This window comes from Hyperolius riggenbachi, chromosome 9 (assembly GCF_040937935.1).
Source record: "Hyperolius riggenbachi isolate aHypRig1 chromosome 9, aHypRig1.pri, whole genome shotgun sequence".
In the NCBI taxonomy this organism is placed as follows: domain Eukaryota; kingdom Metazoa; phylum Chordata; class Amphibia; order Anura; family Hyperoliidae; genus Hyperolius; species Hyperolius riggenbachi.
Window position 1 is genome coordinate 63,914,744 of NC_090654.1, and position 27,787 is coordinate 63,942,530.

The window sequence follows — 27,787 nt, forward strand, 5'->3', positions numbered from 1 at the left end:
TTTGACAGCACTTGCCAGCAGTAAAAATGTCACCATGTGATAAATGTCAGAATGTAAATCAGGGAAAGATTTTACAATGAGCAAACACTGACTAAAGCACTTTTTTTTATTACATTATTTTCACTGGAGTTCCTCTTTAAGGACCAGAGCGGGTTTAAAAAAACAAAAATCCAAGCTGTGATTGGCTCAAAGAGCAGTAGCAGGGCTCAGGAGAGCTGGTATGAGGCCTCGAACCCACTGCAAAACGCAATCACTAATTGCAATCGCTAGCGTTTCGTATGAGCAGTTTGTAAGCGATTCCTTGAGCTTTTTAGGGAGCGATTTTAAAAAGTGTATCAATTTGCCAGCAGTTGTGTAGCGATAAGCGTTTTAAAGTCTGATTGGTCCTTTCTAGTAACTTTAATTTTGTTACAGTGTACATTAACTTCAAAACGCTAGCAAAATCACTCCGTGCAAGTTTTGATGAGGGATTACGCCAGCGATTATATACTTTGAAGTGCAAACGCTAACAAAATGCTATATGTCCTGCGTTTGTGATTTTGCTAATCGCAAACGCTTCTGTGGAATTTGCACCATCCATTTACATTGGCAGAGCGTTTAGGGAAATCGCTAGTGATTTCTCACGCTCCCTAAACGCTCAAAAAAATTGCTGTAGTGGGTTCCAGCCCTGGCATAGCTCAAGAACAAAAGCAAATGCAGCTGATTGCAAAATGCTTCCAATGTTTTGGGTGTTTCTTTCCTCAGCAAAAGCAGAAATGACCTCCAATAGTTAAAGTCTGACGTTAGTAATCGCCCATTATCTCTATCCCCACCTGCACCGGGCTGTCATCTGTAAACATGTTGTTGATAACCGGCAGCCCGTGAACCCCCCACATGTTTGGCAGGTCTGGGCTGCGCCACACACGCACACGCTGCTCTGTGCTCACATACATGTTCCTGGAAGCTGCATGCTACGTGTCCGGTCCAGATCCATCTTTGAAGCGAGCGTAGGATGAGTCACACTCACTTCTGTATCCAGACGGTCGCCTTTGAACTGCCGCCAGCGCTTTCTTCTCACACATGGGGCCTGAGTGGGCCTCAGACATCCAGCAAAAGAGATTTGCAACTTCAAACTGGTTTCTAAGACACATGGGGAACAAGTGAGTGGGCCCAGGTCCTGCCGCTCAATACCACAACGTATTCATCATCAGCACACATACAACAATAGCATGCCAGTCCTACAGGTTCAAAGTAAACCTGAGATGAATGGGAGAAAATAATTTTGACTTAAAGAGGAACTCCAGTGAAAATAATGCAATAAAAAGTGCTTCATTTTTACAATAATTATGTATAAATGATTTAGTCAGTGTTTGCTCATTGTAAAATTTTTCCTCACCCTGATTTACATTCTGACATTTATCACATGGTGACATTTTTACTGCTGGCAAGTGATGTCTGTGGAAGGAGATGCTGCTTGATTTTTTTTTGGGCAGTTGGAAACAGCTGTTATTTCCCACAATGCAACAAGGCTCCCACAGTGTGATGTCAGAACCATGGTCCTGACATCACACTGTGGGAGGGGTTTCACCACAATATCAGCCATACAGAGCACCCTGATGATCTGTTTGTAAAAGGAAAAGATTTTTCATGTGAAAGGGGGTATCAGCTACTGATTGGGATGAATTTCAATTCTTGGTTACGTTTTCTCTTTAACTTGGGTTTCCTCCAGCCCCCTGTAGTCAGCTTCCTCCGCCAGCTTTTGTGAAGTCCAAGATACAGCTAGATAGCGGCCCACTGCGCATGCGCTGTTTCTGTGAAGCTGGGAAAGTTCAGCGCAAGCAGTTAAAGTCTTCACAAACTGTGCATGCTCAGAACGCTCTTGCCACAAAAGCGCAAACCAGGGGGGTGTGCACAGCTTGGACCACACGTGTGGTGTCCGTGACTAAACCTAATCACCGACTTTACAGGACTGACAGCGGCATAGCCGATGGGACCAGGAAAACATTGAGTGAGCTGACTACAGGGGGCTGGAAGAAGCCGCAGGTAAGTAAATATCCTTTTCTCCCAGTTATCTCAGGTACACTTTAAAGAGAATTTGTGACCAAGAATTGAACTTCATCCCAATCAGTAGTTGATACCCCCTTTTACATGATAAATCTTTACCTTTTCACAAACGGATCATCAGGGGGCTCTGTATGGCTGATACTGTGGTGAAACCCCTCCCACAGGAAACTGTGAGGACCATGGTCCTGGCAGTTTCCTGTCTGTGAACCTTGTTGCATTGTGGGAAATAGCTGTTTCCAACTGCCAAAAAAACAAGCAGCAGCTACTTCAAGGGACATCACCTGCCAGCAGTAAAGATGTCACCATGTGATCAATGTCAGAATGTAAATGAGGGAGAGGAAAGCTTTTACAAACACTGACTACATCACTTATACATAATTATTGTAAAAATGAAGCACTTTAAAGCCTATTTACAGTAAAATAATGTTGGGATAGTGTGAAAGAGGAATAGAATGTGTTGTGAATATTTAGTTTTGTCCTTACCTGGCAAAAAATAATTCACTTCCTGTTGTGGCAGGAAGTGGGTACTCCCTCCGGCAGAGACAGAGACAGCAACAAATGAAACCTGCATTCATATTACAGACATTGTGGTCTTAGGGCCTAAAACGACACAGTTAATCCTAAAGTTGGGTCCACTTTAGATGAATATAATCTCAGTGCTTTCAATTAAGACTCTATATGACAGAGGTTAAAGGACACCTGAAGTGAAAGGGATATTGAGGCTGCCATATGTGTTAACCACTTGAGGACCCACCCTTTACCCCACCTTAAGGACCAGCGCTGTTTTAGCTGATCTGTGCTGGGTGGGCTGTGCAGCCCCCAGCACAGATCAGGGTGCAGGCAGAGCGACCAGATCGCCCCCCTTTTTTCCCCACTAGGGGGATGATGTGCTGGGGGGGTCTGATCGCTCCTGCCTGCCTGGGTGTTGCGGGGGGGGGGGGGGGCACCTCAAAGCCCCCCTCCCTCTCCTCCCTCCCTTCCCCGGAGATCCGAGGCTGCACAGGAACGGATCTGTCCTGTGCAGCCTCTAACAGGTTCCTGCCTGTCATGTGACAGCGATCCCCGGCCGCTGATTGGCCGGGGATCGCTGATCTGGTACAACGCTGCTACTGTTAGCAGCGTTGTACGAATGTAAACAAAGCGGATTATTTCCGCTTGTGTTTACATTTAGCCTGCGAGCCGCGATCGGCGGCCCGCAGGCTATTCACGGAGCCCCCCGCCGTGAATTGACAGGAAGCAGCCGCTCGCGCGAGCGGCTGCTTCCTGATTAATTAGCCTGCAGCCGGCGACGCAGAACTGCGTCGCTGGTCCTGCAGCTGCCACTTTGCCGACACGCGGTATGAGTGCGCAGTCGGCAAGTGGTTAAGCAATGCCAGTTGCCTGGCTGTCCTGCTGATCCTTTGCCTCTAATACTTGCCAATGCCCCAGAACAAGCATACAGCAGATCAGGTGTTTCTGACATTATTGTCAGATCTGATAAGATTATCCACATGCTTGTTTCTAGTATGATTCAGCTACTGCAGCTAAATGGACCAGCAGGGCTGCCAGGCAACTTGTATTGCTTAAAAGGAAATAAATATGGCAGCCTCCATATACGTCTCACTACAGTTGTCCTTTAATAGCAACTACTAATTAAGCTTGACTACAGTTTTTGTATGCATATAAAACACAGCAATTGAGCAGCTTTTTAGGAAGGTCTGTAACATCTGCAACACAGCTGCACCAATAATGGAATCTAGGAGACCTGTTTATAGAGGGGATAAACCGGCTTTTGTCATACATTTATTTACTACATTAAAACATTGCCCAATCAGAGATCAGATCAGGGCCCTGATTCAATTAACTGAATCTGGACTAGGGGTTGGTAAGGAAGGTCTGCACATGCACTAACAGCCAGTACATGGTTGCATTGAAGGGAACCTAAACTGAGAAGGATATGGGTTTTTCCTTTTAAAATAATACCAGTTGCCTGACTCTCCTGCTGACCGTGTGTCTCTAATGCTTTTAGTCACAGCCCCTGAACAAGCATACAGATCAGGTGCTCTGACTGAAGTCAGACTGGATTAGCTGCATGCTTGTTTCAGGTGTGTGATTCAGCCACTACTGCAACCAAGGAGACCAGCAAGACTGCCAAGCAACTATTATTGTTTAAAAGGAAACACCCATATCCCTCTCTCCCTTTAAGAGTCACTGGGCTGCATGTATACCACTGCTCTGCTTTTACTGGTGAGCAGTGATGGTCGCAGCAACCAATCAGTCATTCTAATCACATGACGTTTGTCATCAGAACTTTAGCATAGATACTGGAAGACAAATCAAAGCAGTGATCACCAGGGAACGGAATCTAATGGCTCTTTTATGAATTTTGGCATAATAAAAGTGGTGGGGAAATATAGTGCATATGACAAAAGGTGTTCAGATCATCGGACCAGAAGGGAAACATCTCTCTGTTTCCTATATCTTCAAGGCTTATCTAATAAGGCATAGAGTAACCTGTCAGGTGTGATAACCAATATCAGAATTCCCCTTTCAATACAATAAACTAGAGTCTGATTGGATACTATGATATACCGTAGTTTCCCTTAAAGGGAACCAGAGAGGAACGAGGGGTGAAAAAAAGGAAGGATTTTATACATACCTGGGGCTTCTTCCAGCCCCATAAGCCTGAATCGCTCCCACACCGCCGTCCTCAGCTTCCTGGATCCGCCGGTACCGGGCCAGTCACTTCCGGCGGACGCGGCCAATTGTCCGCATCACAGGGGCTCCCTCCATACATGTACGCATGCAGCTGCGCATTAAGCAGCCACATGCGTATCTGTATGGGGAGAGCACCCTGTGATGCAGAGAATTGGCCGCGTCCGCCGGCCGACTTGCCGACTCGCGACAATGACGGGACCCGGTGGCGGCGGATCCAGGCAGCGGAGAACGGCGGCGTGGGAGCGATCCGTGCGTATGGGGCTGGAGGAAGCCCCAGGTATGTATAGGTTATCCTCTCTGGTTTCCTTTAATGCTGGGCATACACGGACAGTTTGTTTCCTTATCAATCGAGCAGCGGATGGCTCGATTGATAATATCCGACAGGTCCGATGACCCGCCGGATAGATTCCCCGCTCGATCCTCACGGGCGGACAATAGCGGGGAATCGAGCGGCTGATAAGACATGCCCGCGGGGACGAGCGGCAATCGATCCGCGCGCACGAGCGGTGCCGCTGGCTCGATACCGGCGCATAAACTAACCGTGTATGCCCAGCATAAGCCTGGTATACACCATGTAATTTCCCATCAGATAGATGAGTCGATAGATAATGTTAGACAGATCTGATCGATTTTCTGATCACTTCTATGGAAATCGATCAGAAAAAAACAATCCGAAATAAGATCGGACCTGTCAGAAATTACCTATTTGCCCCATCTATCTTATTGGAAATTGCATGGTGTGTACCAGGCTTTAAGATAGCCATACATCTAGAGATGATGGGCAGATTTGACTGATTAGAGAGATAATGATCAGATTCAAATTTGATTAGAGAGAGATCTGTCGGCTCCCATACACTGCAGGCCGATTACCGATGATGTGTAATAAGACCCCCCCAGGGGCCCAGTGCACTATACATTACCGGTCCTTGTCCGCCACTATCTCTTTAGTCCATACACATGCCCCACGTGGTTGCCAGAGTAACGTGGGCGTGTGTGTAATGTCACACGCGCCCACTGGAAACCACGGTGGCACGTGCATGGATGGAGCCAACAGCGGACACGGACAAGTAATTAATAGCGTACTGGGCCCCCGGAGGGAGTTAACATTGGGGGGGGCGGGGACAGCGTCGGGGGTTTCATTGCGCACGTTGCTTGTCCCGATATCACTTGCCGGTACTGCCGATTGACCACGACAGCCCGACATCTTGCAGCATATCTGATCAATATGCTTGGCCTGAAATTGGTCGCATCGTCAATCGGGCATGCACTTGGCGGTACCTATTTTCACCTGATTCAACCACAATTATCGATCACCAGACTTGAGCTGTACAGTGCTGTGAAATAATTCAGGCATCCTCTAAATAAAACGCTTTTATTGTGTTAACTTAATAAGTCATCTGGTCTCTTTCTCTCTCCAGTTTTATCACCGGTGGTTTATCACCGGTGGTTCAGCACCGCTACCCTCACCCAGTGGTGCCAGGGACCAGAGGAAGCTGGTCACTTCCATTCATAGCAGCAGAAAAAGGGTTAATTTAGACATAAGAATATTTACACTAATAATAATACATATATATTCAGTCTGTAAGACAAAGGTGATGGGGCAGCAAGAATCTGGTGATTAGAGGGAATGGGAGGGGCTTTGCTGAATGAACAGGCTGCATTTAGAAAAACTCTGAAATGTGTCAGTCGGCAGAAAAACCCTTCGAGGTGAAGTGGTTAAGCTGTCAAGTTGTTGGTTGTGGAGATCACTGCTGTTGTCGCAGTGAAATAAATACTTGAAATGTATAATAAAATACTCTGGAGTGATCGGCTTACAGTACTGCAGCTTGGGAACCGTGGATGCTGCATGAGGAAGAGGTAGAGACAGGATGTGACAAATGAGGAAGGGGAGTGGTCATAGATTCTATTCTATTCTAGTTCCTGCCTGTTATAGAGGTGTGTTACAAAGAAAATTTACATGCAAATTGTGCTGACTTTTTTTTTTAAAGAGTATGGTCACCCAGGATTAACATTTAAGCTGTAGGTGGAATCTGCTTAAAAGGGTACATCTGGAAAATATAAAAAAAAAAATCAGATTAGTTACTTGGGGCTTCCACCAGCTCCTGGAAGCCTATGTGTCCCTCGCCGCAGTCTCCCAGGGTCCTCCCTATAGCAGCCGCCCACCTCAATAGGTCGGCCACCGACCTTGCCATGTTGGCAACTGCTACGGAGAGGACCCAGGAGACTGCGGTGAGGGACACATAGGCTTCCAGGAACTGGAGCTTCCCAGGTAAGTCAATCAGATTTTTTATTTTTTACATTTCCTAGATGTCTCCTTTAAAAAAGGACCTGAACTCAGAACATCCTCTCTGCTCTAAAAGATACACAACAGGATCATAACCTTTAAACAAAAAAAAAACATTTTTTTGTTACACTTGATACAAATCCTAAAATAAATCTGAACTGTTTCTATTTCCTGATTAATGGAAGCAGACATATTGTTAACCTCTTGTGCTTTCAAATGAGCTTGTCTGCCATCTCTGCCATTGGCAGTCATGTGACACAGGGGAGAGATCAGATTACAATTTGTGATTAGACACAAGTGAGGGGGAATTAGACATGCTAAACTTATATAGATAGATACAGGGTGCATTTCTCTCCATTTTCCTTCTGTCCTGTGCAAGAGTTCAGGTCCACTTTCAGCTTCCTAAAAGCTGTGGCAACTGTAGCAGGAAGATCCAGACGGGGAGGTGGAGCCATCATAGCAGGCATAGCAGGTATGCAAACCTGGGTAATTAGGCGTGCAGAGATCTCACTTCCAGAGTCCTCAAGAGATAGAATAAACTCTTGAGTCGTTTATCGCTAAAGCATCCACCAAACACTGAAATATCAGTTTTAGATGGGCTGAATTTATTTAACAGTTTATTTAAAAAAAAATTTTTTTTTACAGTTTAAAGTGGAACTGACGTAGCAGTTTCACTTACCTGGGGCTTCACTGACCTACGGCCGCCCTGCGCCCATGCCGTTTCCAAACAATCCTACGTTCCCCCGCCATGGCTCACTTTTCTTCACGTAGTGGAAGCCAATTTCTAAGTCGACGTCCACTGCCCCTTGGCCACGCATATCCTCGTATGCAATCCCATGGCCAGTAGCATCCTGCGCAGGTGCAGTAGGACAATTTCTCTACTGAGCCTGCACAGTACGCTCCCAGCGACGGGAGGGTGAAGAGAACGTGCCGCAGGCACAGTGGACAGCGCCTGCAAGAAGTGAAAGTGAGCTGTGGCGGGGGAGCGGAGGATCGTTTGGTAACTTCGTGGGCACAGAGCGGTTGCAGGGGGCTGGCAGAAGCCCCAGGTAAGTAAAAATCATATTTTTTTTAGAATACTTCAGTTCCGCTTTAAGTGTTATTTCTATGGTTTAGTATTAAAAATATATGTTCATTTCATTCATAGTTCAATCAGAAAAATATGACAAATAAACATTTCAATTTTTTTTTACTAAGCACCATCTGCTTGCAGGAGCTTCTCGCTATTATTGTCCCCACCCCCAGACAGCATAGTTATGGGTCCCCGGAGGTGAATAGAGAGCTTTGTTTACCACAGCAGTAAAGCAGAAGCTTCTCACAGAAACTACCAGTTTCACCCCCACGTGATGAAGCTCCAAGCAGTTGAGAAATATTCATCTGTGAAATTTTCCTAATTAAAAAGATTAGATTAATATCTTTTACACATGTATTTTTAATACTAAACATAAATTAATAATAATATTTAAAAAAACACCAAAACACTGTAGTGCCCCTTTCAGTACCATCAGAAGGCAGATAAGCCCCACCAAGTAACCAGTCCACACACTGCATCCTTGATCAGAGTTCAGTGAGCAGTCACATTGTCATTTGTATCTTGGAGTGTATATAAATAAAGTTACAATTGGACTGGAGGGTGGAGATGTTTGGCAAATCCCTCGGGCCAGGAGTAAGGTGGGGGAACAGAGGTCTTTGGCAGAAGTTGGGGGGGACTGAGCAGTACGTAGTACATTGTTATATCGTCCCGGGTTAGTGACGCCTGTTGCTCTGGAAACAGAGGCAGCCCCTCCCAGAGGGTCCCGCACACCAGCCTTTGTACAGTTTAGTTAAGTTTCTGAGAGTCCAGACACCTAACTGGCTGCGCTGCGCGGTCCCCGATCTGCCCTCTGGTGGCCGTGCGTTCTGCGGTTCCGCACTTTGATCTTGTCCTCCAGGTGTTTCCATTTCTGAGATTTTGCTTTAATGCTAATGGGTTGCATTGTCCTGCCTGGGGTCTTGGCGGCTGGAAGCTGGGGTGCCCCTTGGGGGCCTGGTGGGTGCGATGCGCGTCCCTTGCGGGCCCACAGCTCCTCACACATCTGTTCCCCTTTAGAGCCCGGCTGCTGGACGAGCCGCATGAAGTCGTGGTACCATTTCATGTGGGACACACGGTGCGGGCCCAGGCTCTCCTCCGCTCTGTACGATGGAATGACCTCAAGATTTAGCTGAAGTAAGACCTGTGTGAAGCCATGTTCTGAAGAATGACACAGATACGTCCCAGCATCACGGCGCATGACATTGCGGAGGAGGATCCCGCGGTCTGTGCCGATAACACGTTCATCAAACTGCACCTGGGGGGGAAGAGAACAAGGATTTAAAGAGGAACTTTACCATAAGAAAATAGTAGGGGGAGAAAATATTACATTGCAAAGTGACAAGTTAAAAGCAAAAAATTAAAAAAAAGAAATGTTTGATATTCGCTATGTAATTCATTTATGTGGTTTGCCCCACTGTGAGCTTGCAGGTCCTCATCTTTACTGCTGGCAGGTAAGAAAAAAAGCACCAACTGCCACAGGGGCAAACCCAGGATTTTCAAGGGGGGGATTCTTCAAAGGTCTCCCTCAGCCACGCACAATACAGTACAATAATATGGTAGGACATCATGCTGGGTACAAATAACGCAAATTCCCGTCTGACCTGACCGACCAACAATGGGGTCGATCAGGAGCATTTTGAATACAGATAATAATTAGGACAGTCAAAATCTGTAATGAAGGGGAAAGTGAAGCATTCACACAGTAGGGCACAGGGCTGTGCTTATACCTGACTCTGTTAAGTTCCCCAGACCCAGAGCTGCTCCATTCTCTGTACACACACTGCTGCTACATACAAAGTCAACTGTAGCCAGGTAAGAAAGGAGGCAGTGCTGTGAGCTGCAGAATACCTGCAGATATTCTGGTGTTTCAACTTGTCTGTCCCCAGACACTGCACCGGTCTTGGTCTGAGGGGGGATTCTGGGCAGCTGTAATCCCCCCCCCCCCCTGCGTTTGCCTATGCGCCATCATCTATAAACACACCCACAAACAAAGTGATAGGCTAAAAGTTTGGGAGGGGTTTCACCACAATCAACTATTCAGAATTCCCCGATAGTCTATTTAAGAAAAGGTAAAGATTTCTCGGGGGAGAGGGGGTATCTGCTACTGACTGGAATGAGGTTCAATCCTGGGTTGAATTTCCTCCATTGTCACCCAAAAAGCTTCCCTGTCCTGATATAAAAGATGTAAGTAGCCAAAGACAGAAGTATCAAGGTGGCCATATATCTAGCAATTTTGCGGCCCAATCGACCATCCAATTCGATAATTTTATCACATAGGATGAAAATCGGTGCCACAGCAAGTATGCCTGAATGTATTGATCTGGCAAACTGGAAAATCTCGGGCAAGTGTGCGGCAGTAACCGCGTGTAAAACCGAGACCAGCGACAAACATGACGGACAGACACCTGGTCGCTGTCCCCCAAATGTTACTGTGCCTCCCAGGTGCCTATGCATTAAATTCTCTCACCTATCCGGCTGCCGCAAATATCCAGCTGCTCCTGCTTTTTCCATTCGCGTCCCACGTGGCCCTCGCATATAGCACTGGTGAGTGTATGACATGACATAAGCGTCACGTGCGGCAGCCACGTGGGCCATTAATGGGGAAGAAGAAGCAGCTGGACACTTGTGGTGGCTGGACAGGTGAGAGATTTTAAACAGGTACCTGGTGGCACAGTAACATTTGGGAGACAGCAGCAGAGGCGGTGCCACAAGGCTGATTCCCAAGATATTTCATGCTGAAATAAACTAATAATCGGCCTGTGGTGTATGGGCAACCAACAGATCTCTATCTGATCAGAGAGAGATCTGTCTGTTGGTCGATATGTTCATTCATCGCTTGATGTAAGGGGCACCTATAGAACTGCATGTTATTACACAGAGTACTATGAGGGTGGGGCGTCACCAAATAGACTGCAGAGAGATGTGTCAGAAAAGAGAGTGCTATAAATACTGCAAGCATAAATGTGCTACTGAAATGCATATTACACAGCATGATGCTATACTATTACAAGTGTAAATAATCTTACTAATTTCTCATGGGCCATACAGCAAACACCTTGAGGACAGAGCTGGGACAAGGTCCTCCAGCACCCAAGGCTGAGACTCCAAAGTGCGCCCCCTATCCCCCCCACCCCAGCCATCACACACTGATTGCTATTAGACTAAGAGGCCCCCCAGGGCCCCCAACACCTTCATCTCAGTTTTCTGGCTCGCAGTCACTGCCATGTATCCCCTTTCCTTACTTCTCTCTGCTTCAAACACAATAGGGGAATGACAGCTGAGTGAGTTGTGCGCCCCTTCCTCCTACACTGCGCCCTGAGGCTGGAGCCTCTCTCGCCTCTGCCTCGGCCCAGCCCTGCTTGAGGGCCAAACAGTAAGTACAGCAGGATTATGTGCACCATCAGGGATTATGTCACATACCTCTTTCCTGGGTGAGTCATGTGACTTCTGGTGAGTCCATGTGACCTGGGCACGCAGGGATTTAGGGAGACATTCCAGGAACGCAGAGCTCCCCTCCACTCCAAAGAGGCGCTTCTCCTGCACGGTCACCCTCTGTTGCTCTAGATAGAAATAAACACAGCATGTTATTGGTTTGTATCTTCCCCACAGCAAAACCGGAGATGATGATTAAGAGGCTGCAGGCAATATAACTACAAGTCCCCCTGGGCAACACCTCACATCACACAAGCCTCATTCACCCACCCTGGTACTATTCCAATATCATCAGAGGGGGAGACCAGTAATACATACTGAGAGTGCAAGCTATAGATTGATGGCGGCTGCTCTGTCAATATGGAGGCTTAGCTTGGGATAGAGTGGGTGAATGAGGCTTGAGTGATATGAAGTCATTGTTATCTGTTGGATTACACTTTTCAGTTGTCCTTTAATAAAGCTGATTTGTTATTCTGGAAATTCCGTTAGTGACAGCACATTATTAATCATTTTGTGACCTCATTTCCGTTGACCATTAGTGGTATCAGGCATCAATAATCACGTGGATGAGACAGGCAATTTGATTAATGTTGGTTGGGCTATAGAATTGTCAGAGCACTGTGCAGATGAAATTAGATGTCACCACTGAGTATGGAACATTGTACAAGTTACTTATAGGTTTGTTTGCCCAAGTTGAATAGGACTGACGTCAAAAAGGGATCACTTTGGTGCAGCTGGACAGCTTATGTTGTTACATCAGTAAAGTTTGCCATACACTGATTAATGTGGCCAGCATTCAGATCTCTCTCAGATCATTATCCTGCTTCCTGCCAGGTGTCCCAATCTATGACAACCCCACCTCGGGGCAGGATGGTGTAAACAGCAAATACATTAACATGTCTGCCAGTGCTTCCTCCCGTGCCATTTCTCCACCGCCAGGCGGTCCTCCTGTTCGCCATTCTCCCGGGAACCTCTGTCCCACACACATTGACGTACCTTACATGACCACTAGAGGCTGCTATTGCTTGTGATGGGACACAGGTGCCCGAAGTGGAGAGAAGACATGCAAGGAAGTACAAGCGGACAGGTGAGTATAATCTTTGCTGTGTACGCCGCTCATCGCAAAATCGAATGAACCGCCATTGATTAAGTGAAATCTTCCATCCGCCGCAATCCACAGAATCAACAGACTTCAGCTGAAAATCAATCTATCAATTTGGATTCATTTGGGGCATTAATTGCCAGCAGATTCAAACAAATGATTGAATTTCCTGGATATAAGAAAAATCAACCAGGCCACCTTAACAACTACTTGTTTTTAAACAGAAGAAGTTTGATCCACGTCCTTGTTTCATGCAGACACAGCTGTTAGATAAATCAGTAGACTGTGGAAAGTTCCATTTGAATGTCTGCCAACAAGACAAACTCTGATTCTAATTATCAGTTACTTATTTTATGAAAACAGTGGCGACCTCTCTAACAGCCGACTTCATGTATTCATCGCTAACATAGAGACAACTGTAATCGATCGACATTATGGATCGGACAGGAGGCTATATTATGATCGTGCGACATGTTGGAGCATCAATCTTCGACAGATTCGATTTGAGTAATCGAATCTGCATAGGAAAATCACAGTGTATGGACCTGAGATGAAGTAAAAGAAGAAATGTATACATAACTGGGCTTCCTCCAACCCCCTTCAGGCTGACTGGTCCCTCGCCGCCCTCCTCCGCTGCCTGCAGCCTCAGTTGTGGGACGAAGTAATCCAGCCAGTCGGCACAGGCGCAGTTCAGCCAGGCAAGCTCCCCCATCGCGCTCCCGTGATACTGACCAGGTGTGGAACTCTCCCAGCGACGGGAACATGATGGAAGCATGCGCGTGGCTAGGCTACACATGCGCACTACACCCGACTGGCTGGATTACTGTCTGGGACCCATAGCGGAGGATCCAGGCGGCGGCGAGGGACTGATCAGCCTGAAGGGGGCTGGAGGAAGCCCCAAGTATGTATACATATCTTCTTTTACATCTTTTCAGGTTTACTTTAAGTAAGATGATTGTATGTAGAAGGTCACTCACCCCCTGAGCACAGGTTGCTGGGGTCTCCGTTTCTCACATCCTGCCGCCGAGACCTCCTGGAAGAAGAAGAGCCATTTAGCATAATGGAGGGGAGAACATTGGATGCTACTAAAGAATCACTTCTCTCTGCTCTGAGCAGTCCACCCAAAATAATCTGCAGGTAAATTGTCGGTACTTGTGTATTATCCCGTCTAGCAGAACGGGCTCGGCAGTTAGACAGGCTGGAAAAGTGTGCATTGTGCTTCTTGAGCAGCTGATTCACCACAGATCAACTGCCCCGTTCCACACAGCTTTCCTCACTGTGCTGTGTTGGTTTTTACATCAGCGATCAGACCGCAGAACAATAGAGAGCAATAATGAAACAGGCATGAAGTCTTCCAGCCTGGAGGGAGGGGAATTACAAGTGATTCTAGCGCATACCAACTCTGCCTAATCACATTACAGGGAAGAGGACTTGCTGAGCACCAGCACAAGGTGATCCACCCCACACCCCCTGCTATGTACAGCGCTGTGCCCTGCAGCAATCTGCCCGCTATCATACAGCTTGTCTATAAAAGGGTCTCGCCCCTGATCACAGCCCACCAGGGGAGAGCTTATCTAAGCAGGGATCAGCGGCTGCTGTCTATGGAGCGGAGGTCAACTGCATTCAGTGTGCTGTACAGCCCCTCTACTCACATCTTACACAGACAAGTGTTGTGACTTCGGGACGGGCTACAACACTGCGCAGTGAGGAAAGCTGAATGGAGCGGAGCAGCTGATCTGTGGTGAATCAGCTGCCCAAGAAGCACAGTGCACACTTTTCCAGCCTGTCTAACTGCCGAGCCCGTTCTGCTAGACGGGATAATACACAAGTACCAAATTGTCTTCCCCATAAAAGACCGCTCACAGACATACAGTATATGAGGAATGTCCCCACATCCCATCCCTCACATGAGAGTTCAAGGCTGAGGGTTTTACAGATGTGTCACTAGCCTAGAGGCTAGGGATGTGTGTGTTGATATGGTAGGGGGAGGACTATACGCCATATATTGGGGGGAGGTGAAGACAGATGATGCCATATATTGGGAAGGGAATGGCTAAACAGGTAGCACTCGGTTAACAAACGAGACAGGGAATGTAGGTTCGTTCTCAACCTGGATCTATTCTTAAGTTGAAACACTGTCACCTATGTTTCCCCGTGCATCTTTTATCTTCCCCTGTGCCACCTCTGTTCCCCCCCTGTGCCTCTTTTATCCTCCTCTGTCACCTCTGTTCCCCCATGCCTCTTTTAAACCTCTCTGTTCCCCTTGTGTTTCTTTTGTCACCTCTGTTTCCCCTGTGCCTCTTTTGTCCCCCTCTGTGTCACCTCTGTGTCACCCCTGTTCCTCTTGTGTCCCCTTCTGAGTCATCTCTGTTCCCTCTCTGCCTCTTTTGCCCTCCTCTGTGTCACCTAATGTTCACGTGCCTCTTTTGCTCCCTCTTGATCCTCTTTTGTTCCCCTTCTGTGTCACCTCTTGCACCCGTTACAGACAGAGGCGCTCATTCAATACTTGGATTGGATACAGCTTTTTTGAACTCCTGTATAGCCTGAGGAAGCGGTGCTGTGGCCCGCGAAACGCGTTGCATCTTTAGGAGTTACACTGTTTAATAAATGCATTCTACTCTACCTCAGAGTCTTGTTGTCCACTGCTAGAGGGAGGTAAGTCCACCTCACCTTCCCTCTTTTTACTGTTTTTAAGTAATAGTGTTTTGACTCTTTTTGGCGCCTCTGTTCTATCTGCGTTTGATACATATTACTTATCCACCCTTGGTGGAGGAGTACGCCCCCTTTTTTTCCTATCTACAGAGAGCGACTTTTATACCCGAGTGGGGTCAGGTACCAATTCTCCCCACCTGCCTTTCAAGTGGTTGCCTGCTGGTGACCCTTTTTTGTGAGTATAATTCTGCACGAACTATCTAGACAGATTTTCTCTGTTAAAACTATATTGCACTATTGGGCTCTCGGTGCCCTGTTTTTTCTTTTGTTTTACATGCACCCATTACATGATCAGCAGAAGCCAGCACTAGGGGGAAGCAGCGAGGGTGAAAAGAGATCGCTCAGCATGGAAGCGCCTGGAGCAGGTAAGAGAACTGCCGTTCTGTTGCTTCTGCTGTACACTCTGCTAAATGCATGGACTGAGGAGCATAGGGAGGGGAGTCCACGACTATGTGACATAATGGTGTTTGTACATCGTGGACTCCCTGTGTATTAGTGGAGATGCAGAGGTAGTATATTATTTGTATCGGGGTAGGCTATACCATGCATTGGGGTGAGTTGCAGAGATGGTAAAATGCCACCTTCCAGAGTTTGGAGTCACTCACCTCTTTGTGTTAGGCAGGTTATATCATGTATTGGGGTAAGAGGCAGAGATGGTATATGCCACATTCCAGGGTCCGGGCTACTCACCTCTGTGTGTTAGGCAGGTTATATCATGTATTGGGGTAAGAGGCAGAGATGGTATATGCCACATTCCAGGGTCCGGGCTACTCACCTCTGTGTGTTAGGCAGGTTATATCATGTATTGGGGTAAGAGGCAGAGATGGTATATGCCACATTCCAGGGTCCGGGCTACTCACCTCTTTGTGTTAGGCAGGTTATATCATGTATTGGGGTAAGAGGCAGAGATGGTATATGCCACATTCCAGGGTCCGGGCTACTCACCTCTGTGTGTTAGGCAGGTTATATCATGTATTGGGGTAAGAGGCAGAGATGGTATATGCCACATTCCAGGGTCCGGGCTACTCACCTCTGTGTGTTAGGCAGGTTATATCATGTATTGGGGTAAGAGGCAGAGATGGTATATGCCACATTCCAGGGTCCGGGCTACTCACCTCTGTGTGTTAGGCAGGTTATATCATGTATTGGGGTAAGAGGCAGAGATGGTATATGCCACATTCCAGGCTCCGGGCTACTCACCTCTTTGTGTTAGGCAGGAAGCGGGTACAGCTGGCTCCATCCCAGGCACAATACGGGTCTCGCGCTAAGCAGCACTCTGCACAGGCCTTCCCATAGATACCGCAGCGATGCAGGGGCACCTGGGAGACCCCGATTGCTGAGCCCACGTACAATTGTTGCTGTGGAGAGCGCAAACACAACGTCAGAAGAAAGACGGTCAATATTGACCAGATCATCTGCAAACACAATCATCCCCATCTGCTCACCCGCTTGGAGGAGATCTGCATGCTGGTGATGGCCGAGTTGTTCTGCGGAGAGACAAGATGAAGAGGAAATGTAAATAACATCACAAGCAAACTCAGCACTGATGACACGCCACACTGAAAACACCACTTTTCAATAGACTGCTCCACATAATAGGGGCTATTTAAGTGCGGTAAGGAACCGCTGCATGTTTTGATACTCTTTGTTCTGTTACATTGATCCCTTTCCTCCAGTGCAGACATGTTTCACATAGTAAGCCGTGACAATCAAACGCAGCATATAAAATAGAAGAAACACGCAAGGAAAAAAACAAACCATAAAAATTGCTGGGAAGAAAAAAAACCCCAACCCTTTATTTTACAACTTTTCTGCATAAAAGATCATTCTCATTATTATGGATGTTGGGGTGGAGAAAATGATCCAAAGCAGAACTTTAGCAAATAAGAGTGTCAGCACTGAAATATTGCACTGGTAAAGTTTAAATATTTGTTCATTATTTTGATAATAGCTCAGTAGTAGCTTATAACAGGCAGATTAAAGGATACCTTTGCCCTTGTAAAACTTCAAAAAGGGAAGGGGAGGGGGAGCAGGCATGTGTAGTGGGGTTTCCCCATGCCTACCGCTCCCCCTCCATTAACACCTAATGTCCCCACAAAGCTACTTCCTGGTAAGGAGGGTCGGTGCGCACTGCGCAGGTGCTGCCCGGTGACACGTAACCTCGATGCCACATCCTCGGCCTAGAGTGCTCTGCACATGTGCACTACGTAATTGTGACGTAGTGTGCTCCTGACCACGGGCATGAGAACAAGGACACGTGTTGCCGGGCAGCGCCTGCCCACCGACCCTCCTGACCAGGAAGTCGCTTTGGGGGAAAATTAGGCATTAATGGAGGTGGACGGATGAGAATGGGGGGAGGAGAGCCTACTACACAAGCGCTTTGAGTCCGACAGGAGAAAGGCGCTATACAAATACTGCCATTATTATTACACATGCCTGCGCTGCCCCTCTTTGAAGTTTTACAAGGGCTATGGAATCCTTTACCCTATGGATGAGTGCTACACATGGCTAGGGATAACTTTGTACCAGGAGGAGGGAACCGCTATATAATCACATCTAAACATAATTTCCAGAAAAGGCGATGTTCCATATTTTTTTTTTCCTTACCGGGAAGACCTGGAGCTCCTCCAGAACCAGCTCCTCTCTGTGGTGCCAGCTGTGTTTGGGCACTGAGATGACTTTCAGCACAGAACCCACATCTGAGGAGACAGAACAGATCCAGGTCAGGATAAGCAGTGCAGAACATGCTGCAGATACAGAAGGATTTACTACAAGGAAAGTGTAATCAAGCTGAGTTTACTTTTAAAGGACAACTGTAGCGAGAGGTATACGGAGGCTGCCATATTTGCTTTTAAACAATACTAGTTGCCTGGCAGCCCTGCTGATCTGTTTGGTTGCAATAGTGTCTGAATAGCAGCAGAAACAAGCATGCCGCTAATCTTGTCAGGTCTGATACTAATGTCATACACATCTAATCTGCTGCATGCTTGTTCGGGGTCTATGGCTAAATGTATTAGAGGCAAAGGATAAGCAGGATAGCCAGGTAACTGGTATTGCTTAAAAGGAAATAAATATTGCAGCTACCAAATCACTCTCACTACAGTTGTCCTTTAAGGTTCCATTCTCCGCACAGGACTTTACAGAAAGGAGTTCTCTGCATGTGATTGGCCATCTGGGGTGAACACGTCTTCCTTCATCAGTTTTTATCTATAGATTCAATCACTTGAACAGAGGGGCTGAGCATTCAAAATGGGTGGAGCAACTGCCTACAGCAACAACCAATCAGATTTCAACTGGCCATACACATATTGATTTTTCGGACTCATTTTCAGAAATATGCTGGACAACCATTGCCCCATCATGTCCGATTAATTAACTTTCTAATAGTTTCAGACAGTTTATCAATTCCAATTTAGATCCTGATAGGACTTGGAAGATCTCACTGCGAGGGGTGGAGGGGTAAGCAGGAGCAGGAAAGGGGGTAAATGCCAAAAATCATTGCAGAACCAAGTGGTACAATCCTCGTGGTTTGATTAATGGTCAATAGATTTCTGTTAAAATTGCTTTTGCCGTGTTGGAACCCAACACTGCCCAATGGAATTCCAGTAGGGATCAATTGGCTTGGCATAATGGGCCATTAACTACCAGTGTATGGCTAGCTTAAAGGAAGCTCAAGGTGGGGTGAAAAATTACACTTTTACTTACTTTGGACTTCTTCCTGCCTCCCCACCCCCTCCCCCCGCCTAGTCTTGAAGGTTTCTTGGTGTCCTGGTGTCCTCCCTGGCAAAATCTAGAGTGCTGTATCGCCAAGACTCGTAACTGTGCATACACAGAACAGTCCCAGCAATGGTAGCGCGTTTGAGGAGGCCCGCTGCCCGGTCTGTGCATGCGCAGAATTGCGTGTCCCAGCTGACTCACGGACTTTATCAGGGACAGTGAATCAACAGAGGGAAGTGAAGGACAGTGAGGGACCTTCATGACTAAGGGGGGCTGGAAGAAGCCCCAGGTATGTAAAAGCCATCTATTTCACCCTGCATCAGACTTCCTAAAGACTGAAAAGTTGCCATGGGCAATGGCTCTAATTTCACGTCAGTGTGTGAGATCCAATCACAGGCATATAGTAATGGCCGACCGGGTCACCTGTTCCAATGAACATGACGTCGTACTCTCCATCAGCCGCCACCACCCTGTCTACGACCAGCTTCGTGAACATGACTCCGCTGTGACTTCGCAGGAAGATGGGCCGGCCGGATCCGGGCACTACGGGATTGAACATGAGGGGGTGATTGCGGGCAAATTGTAGAACATCATCCGGAAAGTTTTTGGTGGACTCAAAACTGCCAAATGTTTTGCTGGGACACTAAAGAGAAAAAAAGGCATCAACTTAAGTTCCTTGGTAAAGATTTATTGTTATGCCAACACTTACACAGCAGTGTGCAATCACACAATACACATTCAATTATACGTGGCTCTGTACTGCAGAGCTTGCAGTCTAATCAGACCACACGTATCAGAAAAGACCAGATGTTAAGCAACCGGCCAGCTTGTTTTCAGCTTTGGGTGTAGAGCAGTGAATCCAGAAAGAGCTTATGCTGGATACACACCATGCGTTTCCGCGTTCGATGCGTCCGTCGATACGCGTCGATTCGATTATTTCCGACATGTCCGATTCAAGCTTCGATGGATCGTTAGGTCAATTTGCCATACTTTACATGGCAATCGACCTAAAAATCATCTAAATTCGTTCGGAAATGCTTGAAAATAATCAAATCGACGCGTATCGACGGACGCATTAGACGCGGAAACTCATGGTGTGTATCCAGCATTATACAAACTATAAGAACAGATAAAAGCCACACACAATCAATCGTTACCCTCATCCAATCTAAATACTCACCATTCCTGGCCGGGGATACGGCACCCTGCCCTGATAGGACACCCACTGGTAGTTGGGACCCTCCTTATGAGCAAAGGGGCCCAGGAAGGCTCTGCGGATATCATTCATGGTGTAGACACAGACGGCTGACCCGCGGAACACAGAGCTAAGGGGGAAACATAACACAAAGTGTTCAATAATGTTCCTACAAATAGAGCAAAGAGGCCCAGTGCACACTGAGTGGTTTAAGGTGCGATCCGCCGGCCGCATCCGCCTGTAAAAACGCTTGGCTAATGTATTTCAATGGGATGGTGCACACCAGCGGGTTGAGGTTTTTCCCAAACCGCAAACGTGCCTCCGGTCAGCAGGAGGCACGTTTGCGGTTTTTTGAAGCTTTTCGTCCTCAATGTAAAGTATAGGAAAAACCGCAAACCGATCTGAAAAACGCTACTTCAGAGCGGTTTTCCAGGCGTTTTTGTTACAGAAGCTGTTCAGTAACAGCTTTTTCTGTAACAATATGTGTAATCTGCTACCCAAAAACGCACCCAAAACCGCTAGGTTTGTTTAGAAGACGTCTCTAAACATGCCTAGAATAGCTCTGAAATCAGTTCCAAAAACCGCTAGCGTTTTGTGGATCTGCTAGCGGTTTTGGTGTGCACTGGGCCATATTCAGCACAATGGGGGGGGGGGGGGGATTTACAACAGTTAGAGAATGCTGTAGCAAGTACTGTAAAGGTGGCCATACACTGGTCGATTTGCCATCAGATCGACCAACAGATAGATCCCTCTCTGATCGAATCTGATCAGAGAGGGATCGTATGGCTGCCTTTACTGCAAACAGATTGTGAATCGATTTCAGCATGAAACCGATCACAATCTGTGGTGGTGCTGCACTCTACTGAGGGCACTACTACTACTAGAAGGCACTCTACTGTTTAAACTTCCTGCCGGGACAGGAAGTGAAGCCAGCTGGTCTGGAACCCGGAACCCAGCGAAGAAGAAGACAGCGGTGACTCGCGCCGGCTGGAGCAGGTAATGTATTGCCCCTGTATTGCGTCGGTTGTCGGGCATTCAAACGCCGCTATCGACGCACTCCTGACCCGCCGGCGATCGAGCAAAATCTTCTGGATCGACGGGAACGATCGATTTCGGATGGAATTCGATCATTCTGTCAGCGTTTGCTCAACGATTTCAAAATCAAAATTCCAGTGTTCCAGTGACTGCAAAAAAGTGTCACATATGTGGTATTGCCATTCTCAGGAGGAGTAGTATAATGTGTTTTGGGGTGTCTTTCCACACATACCCATGCTGGGTGGGAGAAATATCTCTGTAACACAGGGGTCCCCAACCTTTTCCGGCCCGCGGACCACTTTCTGACCAAATTTCTCGACGACACACACACACACACAATGTCGTGCGCAGTGGGTTACCGGGGGGGGGGGGGGGGGGGGGCATAGCTAGCATAGTTGCCCCAGTATAGGGAGTTTAGTTGCCCCAGTATGGCTAGTACAGTTACCCCAGTATGGCTAGTACAGTTACCCCAGTATAGCTAGTATAGTGCCCAGTAAAGCTAATATAGTGCCCAGTATAGGTAGGTAGTGCCCCAGTGTAGCTAGTATAGTGCCCAGTATGGCTAGTATAGTGCCCCAGTATAGGTAGCATAGTGCCCCAGTATAGTTAGTATGCCCCAGTATAGCTAGTATAGTGCCCCAGTATAGCGAGTATGCCCCAGTATAGCTAGTATAGTGCCCCAGTATAGCTAGTATAGTGCTCCAGTATAGCTAGTATAGTACCCCAGTACAGCCAGTATAGTGCCCCAGTACAGCCAGTATAGTGCCCAGTATGGTTAGTATAGTGCCTAGTATAGCTAGTATAATGCTCCAGTATAGCTAGTACAGTGCCCCAGTACAGCCAGTATAGTGCCCAGTATGGCTAGTATAGTGCCTAGTATGGCTAGTATAGTGCCCCAGTATAGGTAGTATGCCCCAGTATAGTTAGTATAGTGCCCCAATGTAGCTAGTATAGTGCCCCAGTACAGCCAGTATAGTGCCCAGTATGGCTAATATAGTGCCCCAGTATAGCTAGTATGCCCCAGTATAGCTAGTATAGTGCCCAGTATGGCTAGTATAGTGCCCAAGTATAGCTAGCATTGTGCCCCAGTATAGTAGCACCCACCCCCCTCCCCCCGCGGCTGCCGCTGCTGCAGTTACCTTTGCCGGTGTAAATCGGCGGTCTCTTACATTCCCCTCTCTCGCTCGCCGGAGTGTGAGTCACAGCAGCGCGACCCGCGGAGAGGGATGGAGAGGGAAGAAGCAGGAAAGAGAGAGCGGTTCCCATAGTAACGGCGCGCCGCTACAGGAAGCCGCTCTCTCTCTCCTGCTTCCTCCCTCTCTATCACAGCAGCCGCAGGGTGTGCTGCTGTGACTCACACGCTGGCAAGAGGGAGAGAAGGGGAATATAACAGACCAAGCGGCCGCCAGAGGTAACAGCAGCGGCGGCCGCAGAGGGGGACGGGCGGAGGGGGCAGGCAAGAGGACAGTCCCGCGGCCCAACTGAAAACGTCCTGCGGACCACCAGTGGGCCGCGGACCACAGGTTGGGGATCCCCGCTGTAACAGATAACTTTTTCATTTTTTTACACTAAATTGTCCAATTACAGAGATATTTCTCCCACCCAGCATGGGTATCTGTAAAAATACACCCCAAAACACATTATACTACTTCTCCTGAGTATGGCGATACCACATGTGTGACATTTTTTTTGCAGCCTAGCTGTGCAAAGGGGCCCACAGTCCAATGAGAACCTTTAGGATTTCACAGGTCAATTTTATTCATTTGTTTTCCAGACTACTCCTTGCGGTTTAGGGCCCCTAAATTGCCAGGGAAGTATAGGAACCCCACAAGTGACACCATTTTGGAAAGAAGACACCCCAAGGTATTCTGTGAGGGGTATGTTGAAATCATAGAAGATTTTATTTTTTGTCACAAGTTAGTGGAATTGGATTTTTTTTAAATTTTCTCACAAAGTGTCATTTTCCACTAACTTGTGACAAAAAAAAAAATCTTCTATGAACTCACCATACCCCCCTCACAGAATACCTTTGGGTGTTGTCTTTCCAAAATGGGGTCACTTGTGGGGTTCCTATACTGCCCTGGCATTTTAAGGGCCCTAAACCGTGAGTAGTAGTCTGAAAAGCAAATGAGTAAAAATTACCTGTGAAATCCTAAAGGTACTCATTGGACTTTGGGCCCCTTTGCACAGCTAGGCTGCAAAAAAGGGTCACACGTGTGGTATCGCTGTACTAGAAATAAAATCTGTTGTGAACTCACTATGCCCCTCAGCAAATACCTTGGGGTGTCTTCTTTACAAAATGGGGTCATTTGGGTGGTATTTATACTATCCTGGCATTCTAGCACCTCAAGAAACATGACAGGTGCTCAGAAAAGTCAGAGCTGCTTCAAACTGCGCAAATTCACTTTTTTGTACCATAGTTTGTAAACGCTATAACTTTTACCCAATCCAATAAATATACACTTATTGGATTTTTTTTAATCAAAGACATGTAGCACAACAAATTTGGACAAAAAATTGTATAGAAATGTTACTTTTTTTGAAAAATGTTACCACAGAAAGTTGACAAATTTGACAATATCATTTTTTTGACAGAATTCCTGTATTTTTTTTATGAATATAATAAAAACTAAAAATTGCATCAGCAATCAAATAGCACCAAAAGAAAGCTGTGTTATTGAGAAGAAAAGGAGGTAAAATTCGTTTGGGTGGTAAGTTGTATGACCGAGCAATAAACCGTTATATCTGCAGTGGTCTGAATTGTAAAAAATGGCCTGGTCTTTAGGGGGGGGTTTAGCACTGCAGTCCTCAAGTGGTTAACTGTTAATAGGAAGTGCCAAGACTAGGAGGCTTTCTTACTGCATAATGGAGATGGAGCATGCAGAGGAGCACCCACCATTCACCTGTATAATGGCAACTTGTACACTGGCAGTTTCCTACTTTGACCTGTTACACACTGTAGGGTTTCACTGCATAGGCCAAATGCTGTGAATTGGGAGCCTACACAATAAGATATCGTGATGAGCAGAGATTATGGAGTTCAGAAAGTGATCACGCCTTACCTGGAGGTTGAGAAGAGACCATAGATGAGAGGGTTCCTCTTGTCTCTGGTCTGCAACATGAAAACGTCACCTGGAGAGAAGAATGGGGTGGGAGAGCCAGAGAAAGGGGGCCAGGGTGAACATTGAGCGGTGATAGGGAGAAAGAAACAGAAGGAACAGAGAGAAATAGGGGGTTGAGAAGGGAGGGGGGGGGGGGGGGAGGGCATTAGGCAATTATTTTTACAATGGCATTCATTCATTGGTTAGTCAGTTTGTTGAAAACTTCTTGGCAGGTTTTAAAGGCACTCTGAAGTGACATGCGACAGAATTAGATAAATAAGTGCACGTTCTAAAGAACAGGGGAAAAGTTTTGGAAGCTAACGTCCTCCATTTGCTGCATCTGTTTTGAATGCAAGTTGTGTAATAGAGCCCGTGTATTGGGCTCTGCATATCTATGCAGCTGGTCAACTCGGGTGCAGCCTGTATTTGAAAGCGCTGCCAATATCTCCTGTTGTACAAATATGTGCATGTGCAAGTCCAGGTCTCTAAATGACTGATGAACTGGCTGACTCAGATAAGTAATAAGAGGTCATAAAACTCCTGTGTGGCTGAAAAAAACAATTAGTTTAAGATTTGTCAGTATGACAGCTGAATAAACATTATAATTAACCAGAGACAGCCAACACTTCAAAACTCAGATTTTTAACCTTTTATTTAAAAAAAAAAAAAAAAAAAAAAGGCTATGAGATTCAAGAAAAGTCCTATTCAGGATTAGGACTTACAGGATTTTTATTGTCTATCTCATCAGTTTATTTGTATTTCAGGTTTGCTTTAAAGGATAGCCTAATTCTAATGAACATCTAAAAATGACGCCCTGTGTGTGTGTGGGGATGTGCGGTGTGTGTGGGGATGTGCAGTATGTCCTCTTGGGCAGCCAGGGTGCTGTATGCAGACGCTGACGTATTCGTGCGGTCATGAGCTGCCCGAACAAGACATACTGCGCCCTTCGTCGGGTCAAAGTGTGCCAACCACTCCAACCAGGACCTGGACAACGGTAGCAATAGCGGGTGAACGGAGGCTGAAGCCAGGCCACAAGAGATGCAGTAAGCCATCCGCACCTCCACCTCCCCCCCCCCCCACACACACAGGGCGTAATTTTTAGATTTTTATTAGGACTAAAGTATCCTTTAAGTACTTTTCAATCGCTTCTCTTGTTTGTTTTTGCATAGTGTTACATTCTCTTATACTTTCTGTTGCTCTAAAGAGCAAGAACAGATTTCATCTACATTAAAATCACAGATTCAAAAACTTTAAAAGCCCTTTAAGTGGGAGCAGAGCTCTGACCCTGCCTGGTCTGCAGATGCCACGTGCTTCTCATCAGCTCAGGGGAGGCGCACATGCTGCGCACAGGTGCCACCCAGCTCAGTGTATAAATATGGCAATTGTCATCATTTCCTCCTCTAGTCAGGATAGCAGACAGGCAGGATTTATACAGTTCATTCTAATCCCTCCAACACAACCTGTGTAATCATCCTCTCTGGTTTCTCCCCAAGAACTACAGCACAGAAGCCATGATGTCTGGGTATTGCCTAAGAAAACATCTGCATACTAAGCTGACTTTAAAGTTAAAGCAAGTCTGAAGTGAGCTGTAAAAAAAAAAGTGACATACTCACCTATGCAGGCCTGGATTTACATCATAGGAACCCATAGGCACAGATGTCCTGGGCACCCTAGACTTCCCCCTCCATGAATCTAAAAAAAACCTCTGAACCGCACACAACTGTGCTGGCTGGCCTGCCTGTCACGTCTCCTTTACTTATTTTACCTGTCATAGGTAGCTACAGGTGCCCCTTAATATTAAGTAGTCAGAGGTACCCTCAGTATTAAGTAGCTAGAGGTGCCCCTTATTGAAGGGAGATCTTGACAGTGGAATGACGAGAGCTGGGTGAGTAATCTCATTTATGATCAGCTCGAGACTCTGTATAAAGAAGGAGGGAGGCACTGGGAGAGGGGATTGAGCCGCCTTTCCATCATCAGGCGCCTATAGGCACGTGCCTACAGTGCCTTATGGTAAATCCGGCCCTGCACCTATGTAGAGGGAAGGCTCTGCATGCCATAGAGCTTTCCCAGTCCTTTCTGTTACCTTGTTACTCCACTGTCCCCTGTTCAAAATCGCCACCTCAGAAGGCTTTGGAAGCACTTGTGTCCCTGAGCGCTTCTGAAGAAGGACGCATCCGTACTGCACATGGGCGAGCACAGACTCAGGCGAGCACAGTATAGATCAGCTTGTCTTTGGAAGTTCTCAGGGACATGACTACGCCCAAAGTCTGCCCAAGGAGGGCCAAACACGTATTTGACCCGCGGCTCGAATATTTTCACCGGTGGGATATCGGTGGAATGAAAGGATGGAGAGAGGACCAGGAAGGCTCTACGGGTTCCAGAACATTCCCTCTACATAGGCGAGTATCTATTTTTTACAGCCCGCTTCAGGGTTGCATAACTGAAGGGAGAATCAGCACTTCCTGTCCTGCTGGTTGGCAGATGCAGCAACATGAGGGATGTGACTTGTATTCTGCTGCGCTGCCCTGACTGACATCTTAAGCAGAGCTATTAGTGGAGAAGCTTTACTTGGTTCCCCCTGTTTGAAAAACATGTATAACGTACGTAAAGCCATTACAGGGCATTTACAATAAGTCAGAGCAGCTTATTGCTCCTCCTTCTCTAAGCCAATCATGATCAGAGACCATAAGGGTGCATATACACCCACCTTTACCTTGGCCAACAGGGGTTGAGACTGGATCCCTCAGGTGACAGTTCAGAGCACCGTGCCCTACAGATACGTCCCTAGGCAACAGCCTCATGATGCAATCTGTTGCTATGGAGGGGAAGAGGCACAATGGCAAGGCGCATGAGGGAGCAGCTTCCAGTGGGAGGGGTAAGGGGCGGAAAAATGTATTGTATTCGGCCAAGACGTTCCGGCATTCCGTATATTTCAGCAAGCTTGTATTTGTAGGTGGTGGAGCACTCCTCTCAACGCTCGTTTCTGGCAACACTCCAGAATCTGAATATAGGCAAAAGGATGAAGCCGGCACCATCAGATGAATTTATGCTCTTTTAATAGATAATGAACATGCTTACAGCCAATATGCGACGTTTCAAGGCACGCAGCCTCTTTCTCAAGCTAAGCTGTGCATGACAAAATAAACAATGTATAGTCAGCTTTATATACCCACAACATGTGTTACTGGCAGCCAATCTGGTTTGCATATACAAACAACAACCAATAGGAACAGGTCCTACCTAGTGGACCTGATAGAGAACTGTATAGCTGCCTACCTGATAGGGACGTTTGAAGTGGTATCCCTCCCCTTGAACATAACGCCTATCTCAGACTGAGCAAGCTGCTTCCCATGCCGGGCTGCTGTGCGGAAGTCCATGTCCATGGGCCACGCCCCTG

The 27,787-nt window shown here is 46.9% G+C and overlaps 1 protein-coding gene across 3 annotated transcripts in view; it reads right to left on the reverse strand.

Moving 5' to 3' along the window:
• Positions 1-6,098: 6,098 nt before the first annotated feature.
• SEMA3B (semaphorin 3B) overlaps positions 6,099-27,787 on the reverse strand; it is a 175,267-nt gene continuing 153,578 nt past the window's right edge. For all 3 annotated transcript variants that reach the window (XM_068252939.1, XM_068252940.1, XM_068252938.1), the window contains 9 exons: positions 24,352-24,421; positions 20,240-20,384; positions 19,483-19,702; positions 17,950-18,041; positions 16,788-16,829; positions 16,543-16,700; positions 13,608-13,663; positions 11,517-11,656; positions 6,099-9,351 (listed from right to left, as the gene is read on the reverse strand). In XM_068252939.1, the coding sequence (XP_068109040.1) occupies positions 8,872-9,351; positions 11,517-11,656; positions 13,608-13,663; positions 16,543-16,700; positions 16,788-16,829; positions 17,950-18,041; positions 19,483-19,702; positions 20,240-20,384; positions 24,352-24,421 (1,403 nt within the window). In that variant the 3' untranslated portion in view covers positions 6,099-8,871. The remainder of the gene's footprint in view (positions 9,352-11,516; positions 11,657-13,607; positions 13,664-16,542; positions 16,701-16,787; positions 16,830-17,949; positions 18,042-19,482; positions 19,703-20,239; positions 20,385-24,351; positions 24,422-27,787) is intronic.